Source organism: Rattus rattus, chromosome 2, assembly GCF_011064425.1.
Source record: "Rattus rattus isolate New Zealand chromosome 2, Rrattus_CSIRO_v1, whole genome shotgun sequence".
Taxonomy (NCBI): Eukaryota; Metazoa; Chordata; class Mammalia; order Rodentia; family Muridae; genus Rattus; species Rattus rattus.
In genome coordinates this window covers 67,231,013-67,241,019 of record NC_046155.1, presented here as the reverse complement: position 1 = coordinate 67,241,019, position 10,007 = coordinate 67,231,013, and the positions used below count along the sequence as shown (strand labels likewise).

The 10,007-nt window shown below is 51.4% G+C and overlaps 1 protein-coding gene across 1 annotated transcript in view; it reads left to right on the top strand.

Annotated features, from left to right (window-relative positions):
• Positions 1-390: 390 nt before the first annotated feature.
• Dock1 (dedicator of cytokinesis 1) overlaps positions 391-10,007 on the top strand; it is a 499,905-nt gene continuing 490,288 nt past the window's right edge. The window contains exon 1 of the mRNA XM_032892397.1: positions 391-569. Coding sequence (XP_032748288.1) covers positions 524-569 — 46 coding nt within the window. The 5' untranslated portion in view covers positions 391-523. The remainder of the gene's footprint in view (positions 570-10,007) is intronic.

The window sequence follows — 10,007 nt, the reverse complement described above, 5'->3', positions numbered from 1 at the left end:
TGTGTGTAAAGACAGCGCCTCTGCACCATGCAAGGGTGCAGAGTGTTTAGGATGCTGATGCTTGGTGTTCAATGTAGTGTGTGGGGTACATGATAAAAGAGTGCTGAATGCGGTGCAGAGTAGAGTGTGCAGATTAATAGGTCCGAGGTGCCTGCTGTTCAGTGAAAAGTAGAGAATGCGAGTTGCGCGGCGCGTGCAGCGTGCAGGACGTTTGTGGGCTCGGGGAAGCGGCCTGGGTCCCTCGAGGGACGCGGCCAGCCCGGCCCAGGGCACGCGCGCCTGGGCGGGCTGCAGCCGGCTGCCGTCCCGCCTCTCGCCGGCGCTCCCGGCCTTTCCCATCCGGCCCGCGACGCTCCGCCCGCCCCGTCCCACATGACACCGCCTCCGCCGCAAACTTTTTCCTCCCCATCCTGTCGCGGCGGGGAAGGAATGGAAGATGGCGGCCTAGGCGCACAGTTTCCTGCCGGAGCAGCGGCGGCGGCAGCGGCAGCGGCGGCTCCAGTGGGCTGCGGCCAGCGCCACCATGACGCGCTGGGTCCCCACCAAACGAGAGGAGAAGTACGGCGTGGGTGAGCAGCGCGCCGCCCCGCGCCCGCCCCGCGCGCAACTTCCCCGCCGCGGTGCCCAGCCTGTTGCCGCGCGGTGCGGAGCCCGGCCCGCCGGGGGCTGGAGCCCGCGTGGGGAACCCGGTGACCTTCCGGGGTCCACCGTGCTCCTTATTCCCGCGCATTCGCTCTGTGTAGTCCCGTGTGTTCCTGAGTGCGCAGGGCTCCCGGGGTCATTGTTTGTGTGCGTTTTGGCTTCTTCGGGAAACTTCTGTTTGGCATCCGGGATTCCGGGTGAACACTTTTCATTGTGCAGCGCACGGATCTGTGAAGTCTCCTTTTCTCGCGTGAGGAGTGGCTGCGCTTCCCGGGCTGGGTCCGTGCCGCCTTTCCCGCCCTGGATGGTGGGGGGGGGGGCACTCAGGCGCTCCTGTTTCCCGGGGGCCCTGGAAACGGACCTCGAGGGCGGGGACCTGGTTTTGCCTTTGTCGCTTCCCGAGGGGGTGGAGGGAGTCGGGTTGCAAGCTTACATTTGACTCAAGACACATTCCAAGGAGCCCGGCTTGCTTCAGTGGCTAGACAGTACTAGAGCCCTGCAGACCCTGTCTTCCCCTCCAGCCAGCCCACATCAAAAATCAGGTCTGTCTAGGCCTCAGGGCTCGCTGGCATTCCAGATCTGACTATTCTGTTTCCAGGCTCCTTCTCTCTTTCCCTAAGGATCCTCTGATGCCCAGCCTCACCTGAGCAGAGACTCTGTCTGACTTGCAAGCAAGCATTTCTCAGGGATTTGCAAGCAAGCATTTAGAGGAGCTTGCCGCCTTCCACCCTAAGGGCTGCCTTGAGGCGTTTTCTCAGCAGCTGTCTGTTCTAGGCACGCCTTCAGCACCTTCTTGCAGGCCTAGCTCATGTCCCAGCCCGCTAACTTTGGAAGCTTCCTGGAGACTCCAGTCTACAAGGCTGTGTCCTTCCTTTGAACTTTAGTTACTTATTTCTGTAGCAAGTAGGGGATGGTGGCCACGGGGGCAGGGCTGGGGAAGCCTAGGGCCCCTACCTCCACTCTAGGCCCACACACTGGGTTGGAGGACTTCCCTCCTTGTGAACACTGGGACTGAGCTCCACCTGCATTTGGCAGACCTTTCTGAGGCCCATGACAGAGCTGGGCTTTCTGGGGGTGGACAGGGTGTGTAAGGAGCTAAGAAGCATATCTTGTACCTCCTGGTGGGTCCCATGTGGGGCAAGAAGGGCTGTGAGAGTCCCATCTGTCTAATTTGGGATGAGGATCCTACTTAGGAGGACTTCAGGGTGTGGGAGCGATGAGGTTTTCTCCTGGGATTGCACAGGACTGTTCAAAGAACAGCTAGAAGACCAGGAGCAAGCAGAAAGCGGCCACAGGATGGTCAGGAGGCAGTGAGGAAGGAGAGGGACCCTTGGGCCTGCAGGGGAGTCTCGGGTAGTGGAGAAAGTTGTTACTTACACTTTACCCTTGCAGCACAGTAATGGGAGCGCTCTGGGTTTGAACCCTGCCAACAGCGGGTTCACATTCATCCCTGTTCTGGTGTAGCTGCCACCATGGCTTGTGATTACTGGGTAGGGGAGTCTCTTTCTTTGATTTTTGTTTACTTTTTGAGACAGAGTTTCACTGTGTAGCTCTGGTTGTTCTGGCTTCATACAGAGGTCTACTTGTCTCTGCCTCCTGAGTGCTAGGTTTAAAGGCATGCGCCCTCACACCTGGTAGGTCTCCTCCCTGAACCCTCCACCCCCTTTAAGCTGGAAGACTACTTTGTTGACATTTGAGAGAAAGAAGCAGGCAGACCGGAGACCTCAGCAGCTGTGGGAAAGAAGGGTTGTAGATAGGAAAGAAAGGCTTGGGGGGGAGAGGGTTGGTTCAAACCCAGTTTGTAGTGCAGGGGTGGTAGTGTGGGTGCATACCGGGAAAGTTGGAATTTGGGAGGTCTAGAGGCAAGAAGATCAGAAGTTGAAGCTCATTCTCTTCAGCTTAGTAAGAATGAAGCCAGCCTGAGCTACATGGGATCTTGTCTCAAAAAGAAAAAAGTCATATTTTGTAAGCCAAAGGCCAAGAAAACCTGCGGATTTAACAGTGGAAGCCCCATGAATTCCTTTGTTGAATGTGGGGCTTTCTTTTCAGAGAGAGAGAGAGAGAGAGAGAGAGAGAGAGAGAGACATACATACATACATACACACACACACACACACATGCACCGATATCCAGTGCCAGGATGTAGGGTAGGGTGGTGGTGGCACTCCATTTTGCTATAGTGTCCAGTTCCCCTAGAGACCCGCGTGTTGTCTTCAGTGAAACTTTTGTAGTTCTGTAGTGTGGCTTGACCTGGAGAAGAAGGGGGAACATTCCTATATAGGGTGAGGAGGGTCTCCCTCCAGAGTAGGAAGCAAGCAGCCCAGGAGGCTGTGGCTGTCCCAGTTAGGCCACACATCCCCCTGAAGGCACTCTTGGATAGGACTTCTAACATCAAGTCTTTGGCTAATGCATTAATCTCAAAACTTTCAGAAAGTTCTCAAAGGAGAACTAGTACCGTGGTTCTCAACCTTTCTAATGCTGTGACCCTTTAATACAGTTCCTCGTGTTGTGGTGACACCCCTCCCCCAACCATAAAATTATTTTGTTACTGCTTCATAACTGTGATTTTGCTACCGTTATGAATCGTAATGTAAATATCTGATATGCGGGATATCTGATATGTGATCCCCACCCGGGGCCATGCTCGCAGGTTGAGAACCGTTGTTTCTAGGGGATGGTTTTGCCAGGAAATTCTGGCAAAAGTGTGAAAAGCTGTCTGATGTAGGAGAACGTGGGTGTGTCTCTCTTCACCAGGATGGCATAAGACAGCATCAGAAGGCACCTTGAAGATTAGCGTCCATGTGTCAGAGTGGAGGAAAGTCAAGGGTGGAGGCATAGAGGCACCCTCAGCTCTCTGCGTGTCTTGGGAGGATCTTAGTGGCACAGAGGGCAGATGCTCCCTGGGGAGGATGTAAGTTCTTGTATGCAGGCTGATTGGCCCTTTTTCCCTAAGGGAAAGTTACTAAAGATTCCCTCATATTAACTTCTGCCTTCTCTTTGGTAGCCTTAACAACAGGCCTGTGTTTCTCTCCTGAGGCTCTGGTGGGTGGACCCTGCTTCCACTCCAGCCACTTGGCCTGTGAATGAATCACGAGGGAGAAGGAAAATGATCAAATGCCATCTCTTTTGGAAACATGAATCACAGCTCACTGTTCAGAGGAGCTTGGAGACTCTTAGAGGCATTGTTTGTAAATGAGCTGCTGCAGTCTTTATTTGTTTATTCCGGAAAATCGAGATGAGCGTAAATGGCTGATGTGTGGCTCTTGCCAGGGCAGGAAATGGGGGTTCCTGCGATTTATTTTGTGGGGTTGCTGCTTCTGAAGGCTGCCAGCTGGCCTTTCCTCCTCTCTTGGGCTTGATGTGGTGGGCTCTGTTTAGGGGATTGGCTTAGTCATGCAGGTGTAAACTTTGATTCAGCTGTCACACCAAGGGCTTGGCTAGATGGCAGGGTCCTGTGTTCTAGAATTAGTCCATTTTGATGGCTCCTGTTGGTCACATTCAGCATGGGCTAGAGGCATACCTGGGGACATTGTGTTCACAGTTGTGGGAGGTGGGCCATAGAGGTGTGTACAACCTAATTTTTACCCTGCGAATTGTGATATGCTAATACAGAAGAGAGGCTTTGCAGTGTGATGGAGCTTATGAAGTTTGGGTTGGGGTCACATGGGCCCTGGGAGCTTGGCTGACTGGCCTTGGCAGACGGAGTGGGAAAGAGAGACATGTTGAATGGGAAGCTAGGTTCCACAGCAGAGAAGGACTTGATGAGCAGCTGACAGGAGACATGGGGGTTCCCTGGCAGGGACTAGACTGAGGCCCCAGAAAGCTAAGGACTACCAGGCAGTGTGACCTCATAAGACTGTATGATTCTGCAAACACCTCAAATGAGCTTCAAAGTAGATTCCTCTTGCAGTCTCCTCCTGGTGGGAGCCCTGTTGGCCAGGCTTCTGTTTTGAGACCCATAGCCACTGGGCCTCAGGTTGCAGAAGTGTGGAGCCATGCACTTGGGTAAGCTTAAGGCTCTCTAACCGGGGCAGTTCCTTATAGCTGTAGCAGAAAACCAGAGCCTATGATGTGGACAGCGACCTGGGTCAGGAGTCTGCTGTCCGGTGCAGGGAAGATATGAGCCCAGCATTCCTCACCCTCCTCATTCAGGTAGAGATCCGCAGGAGGAGGAGAGCATTGGGAAGGTAGACACCTTAAATTATTCTTGGCTCTTGCTCATACTGTGACCCGGAGCCTTGATATTCCCAAGCGCAGAGTGGAGCCGAGCCTGTGTACTTCAGAGTCTTGCAAGGATTCATTGCGGTAATGTGCTCAGAGCTATCGTTTTACTTTTAAGAAAACATTATTATGTTTATTAGTGTGAGCATGCATGCAGATGTGCATAGGACAGTTTACAGGAGTTGGTGCTTCCCTTCCACTGTGGGTTCTGGGGATCGAGCTCTGGTCCTCACTCTTACTGCCTTATCTTTTATTCATTGTTAAGGTACAGCTTTAAGAATCGTAATGAGGAAGTTGGGCGTGGTAGCACACACCTTTAATACCAGCACTTGGGAGGCAGAGGCAGGTAATCTCCGTGAGTTTCTGATCAGCCTAGGTTACCTAGTGAGTTCCTGGACAGTTGAAGGTGCATAGTGAGTCTCTTGTCATGAAAAAAGCCAAAATGTCAAAGGCAGGGGAGAGAGAGATGGGGATCGAGGTGGTGTAACGCCAAGGGACTTCCTACTTAGATGAACTCCCATAGTTCCTGGGAAATTGATTTTCTTCAAAAGTTGATTTTATTGTTTTATTTTATTTATTTTAGTTTTTTGAGACAGAATCTTACTACATTGCTCAGGCTGGCCTAACTCTATGGCCCAGGCAAATGATTTCTTAAAATCCTTTTTGGTTAGTATGAAACCTGGGGTTTGTTCTTGTTGGCTTGTCTTTGCTTCAAAGATTGGAACATCCAAAGACCCCCTGGGAGGGCAGGGGAGAGAGGGGAGGCAGAGGTCTCTTTCATTACCCAGAGTGGTGAGCAGGCTGCTGCTTTGGGATAAAACATTAAATTGGATCCTAAGTAAGAAGGAATACACCCATTTTCATTCACAGGAGTTGCAGAAAAACCGAATTAGGGCACGGATTATATTTCTCTAAATCCGATTTTACTTTGAAACTCAAATGTTTTAAATATATTGTTATGCCATCATTCTAGAGCACTACCTGTCTGAACAGGATTGTGTTAGGGTGTGGGAATAAGTTTCCGGCTGGTTCTGGGTCACTCCTGTGGCTGCAGGCAGTGAGGGCAGGGAGCAGAGTAAGGCTGTGTTCTCTGGGTGGATACAGGGAAACCCAGCAGTTTTTTCAGTATTACTTGAGCCCCCCTTCCCCCCTCCACCGTTCTTCCGTTCTCCCTCTTTCCTTCCTTCCCCCTCCCTTCCATCTTCCCTCCCCCTTGCCCTTCTGCCCTCTCTCCATTTCTTCCTTTCTCTCCCCCCCCTCATTAAAGTTGGTATTTTCGAGCAATATGACCACATGCAGGCATAAAAAAAGTGATAACACAAAGGGATCTTTTACTCACTTTTTCAGTTTGCTTCAAGTTTGCTTCGCATCAGACTGGTCGTGCAATCACTGAGCCAGGGTCCAGATGTTCAGTGGCTTCTCAGTCTTTGGTCCACCAGGTTGTTGAGTCTGTCCAGTTCCCTCCTATGGAGTGCTCTTTACGGCTCTGCCACAGGTTTGACTGTTCATCTGCCAAAAGATGAGTTTTGGCTGTTATGGATAAAGCTGCTCTCTCTCTTGCTCTCTCTCTCTCCCTCCCTCCCTCCCTCTCTCTCTCTCTCTCTCTCTCTCTCTCTCTCTCTCTCTGTGCGTGTGTGCGTGTGTGTGTGTGTGCGTGTGTGCGTGTGTGCGTGTGTGTGTTAGGGTGGGAAGGGAGATGCCCAGGAGTGCAGTTGCCGAGTCCTATGGTAGATGGATAACGTGTCTATTCTTTTTCTTCTCATTTCGAGAGGGGTGGGGCCAGAGGTCAATGTCAGAATCTTTCTTCATCACTGTCCACTTTATGTTTTGAGCCAGGGTCCCTTACTAGAACTGGAACTCATATTTTGGCTAGGCAGACTGGCTAATGACCTACAGGGATCCCTATGTCCCCCCTCCTCCGTCATTACTCAATTTATGGGTGCACACTACTGTGCCTGGCCTTGGTGTGGGCACTACAGCCCACATGCAGGTCCACATGCTTGTGGTGCAAGCGCTTCACCTGTGAGCCTCCTCTGCAGTGCTGGATATTTAGTCTTTAAAAGAAACTGCCAGCCTCTACCATACTGGCTTCACAGGTTACCTTTACCAGCCTCGTGTTGCCTCCTTCTTGTCCTTCCTGTCTTTGCTGTGTCTGTTCACTTTACCCAGACTGACTGGGGCATCAGTGTCTCACTGTGGTTGGAGTTTGTGTCTCCCCAGGGTAGCCATTCTCTGGTGTCTGGGCGTCATGTGTGTGTGGAGGCCAGCATGTGGCTGGCTGGTAGCGATGGAGGTGCCCCAGGGAGGGACAGCAGGAGCTGAGCCACTGACCTGAGAAGTTGTAAAGGGTGGGGCCCTCAAAACAGTTCAGTGACTAAAGGTGCTTTCTGTTTGAGGATCTGAGTTTGATGCCCAGGACTCCCATGGAGGAAGGAAAGAACTGACTCCTGCAAGTTGCCCTCTGACCTCTGTGGTTACCATGCTACATGTGCCCTTCCCCTAACTAAAATCAAGTAAACGTCGACAAAAAGAGACAGAATAAAGGTAATGTTTTATTTACCAACAGTGAGGAGAAAATTGTTCATGTTTTCATGGAAGTGTAGTTGTTCTGCCTGAAGGGCCAGCATGGAGGGGGTGGCCCAGTGTGAGTGGCCAACCTTGCAGGATCAGCAATGTTTAACTGAGCTCTGGATCACTCATCCACGCGATCACTTTTGCAATTGTTTCAGTGTGCTGAGAAGCTCTTGGGAGAACTTTTGCACTAGTTTGCTTTTCGTTGCTGTGATAAATCGCCAGAATCAAAAGCAACTTGGGGAGGAAAGGGTTAGGTTGGTTTACAGGTTACCGCCCATCATCCAGGGAAGCTGAGGTAGGAACAGAGCAGACACTGGCTTTCTCAGCTACTTTTCTTAGATAGCCCAGGCCCACCTACCTAGGGACAGCACTGCCCGTAGAGGTCTGGGTCCTCTCACATCAGCGAGCGATCAAGAAAAGTACTCCACAGATGTGTCCACAACCTGACGGATGCAGTTCCTCTTCCTAGGCATATGTAGGTTTGTGCCAAGCTGGGAAACTCTAACCAGCAGAGAGAGGAGGTGCACATCAGAGTCGGCTTTTAGCCCTGACAGGTTGCCGGCATCAGCTGCACCCCCCTGCACACAGCTTCCTAATGAGACCTTGACATCTTCAAGATGGAGATGCCGTATGTGACTGGGGCAAGCCTCTGAGCCTTTTCCCAGTCTCCTTTGCACCTTTCCCCAAAGTGGGGAGAATGCTAGAATGTGGGGTTCCCAGGAGCTAATGCTCAGTAAGGCAGTTTGGAAGCATGGTGGTACAGTGACAGAAAACGCTGCTGCAGATTTGCTCTCGCCAACGAGGTGGGCAGCCCTTGGGGCTGTATGAAGACCCATGTGCATGCTGTGTAGATTAGTTTAGTGGGGCTGCTATGACAAACTGCCACAGTCTGGGCACTTTAGACAGCAGGTACTTATTTCATGGTTCCTGAGCTGGAATTCGTAGGCGGGTCTATCATGGTGTTTGTTGTTTGTTTTTAAAATCTGAGACCTGTCTGCTTGGCTTGTAGACAGACTGTCACCTTCACCCCATCTCACTCTGGTGAGTGTGTCCTCACCTCTCGTCCTTTTAATGAATGACACCAAACCTATCGAATTGGGGCTTTTCCTGAAAACCTCATTTTAGCCCAGCTACCTGATGAATGGTTTCGTCCCCCGCCGCACCCCCAAATTCCGTCCTGGGGCTCTGTGGTTTTCCGAGTGAGAATGTCACCATAGTTGTGGTGCTCCTTGGGGAAGCTTAGAATGTGTGGCCATGCTGGATGAACTACATGAGGTGGGCTTTGAGAGCAGAGGCTTCTTCCTACTTCCAGTTTGTTTTCTCTCTGCTTTCTGTTTGTGACTGAAGAGGTGAGCTCTCAGCTTGCTTTTCCGCTGTGCCTGCCTGCTGCCATGCCACCCCGCCATTTTCTTCCTTCTTTGAGTTGGCTTGGCCATGTTTTTATCACAGCAACAGAAAAGAGCATAGTAGGTTTTAAACTGAGGTTGTAACGCCAGCATTCAGGCTCAGGGGCTCACAACCCAGCCCTCAGCAGTGTACCTTAAGAGTCAGCTGAATTTCCTTTGTCTTCATGGCCCCTGGGCTTTGTTTTGTTCTTTCCTGTAAGGCTGAAGGTGCCCAGAGGGATGTGACAGATGAAATATCGGGCTCCTGTCCTTGGGTCAGCCTGGATGTCAACAGCAAAGTTCGTGCCAGAGCAATGCGCTCGGGCAGTTTTAGACCTGAATATGAACTGTACTTGGTACTGTTGTTAAGCCTAGCTGGGCCTGGGCGCTCACACACCCTCCTCGGCTTCATTTCCCAGTTCTCAGAAGGTGACGGGAGCCAGCTGCACTGTGCTTCCTGAATCCCAGCTCTGCAGTGATGACAGCACAGTCCCTTTGGTGCTGGGACTGCACCTTTGCTACTGTCTGCAGGCTGCTCATTGCCTGACCCCAGGGACTGCCCTAAATGCTGCAGTGGGAGGCTGGCTTCTCTCTCCTAGGCAAACTCATAAGGCTCTCAGTGATCCAGCACCACTGTGTCATAGGGGAGCTAAAGGGGCAAGGAAAGGACTGGTCTTGGCACAAATAAATGCCTTCAATTTTGTGATAATTTTGAAGCCATGCTGGCTGTGTGCCCACTAAGTAAGTCACCATAGCTGCACACAAGAGGGAATCTGGGTACATATACACTGGCACCCTCTGCCTTCAGCAGGCAGGTGGCTTCTCCCAGACAGGGCAAGCAAGTTAACTTTTCTTCTGGGTGCCTTTGGTGCTTAGCATGTGGTGGATGACATTAAACGCTCTGTTTCGGAGGCACAGAGAGCCTTGCTGTGGATTTATTTATTCTTTGGTAGTTGCCTTTTGAGACAAGGTTCTAGTCAGTAGTCGGCTGGCCTAGACTTCACTGAGCAGCCTAGGCTAGCATCAGACTCTCTGAGTAGCTGAAGATGACCTTGAACTCCTGTCCTTAGGCCTACACCTCATGCCTGCTGGGGTAGCAGGTGTACATCCTCACACCTGGTTTTTGTTTGTGTTTTTTTTTTTTTGTTTTGTTTTTTGTTTTGTTTTGTTTCATCATTGTTTTGT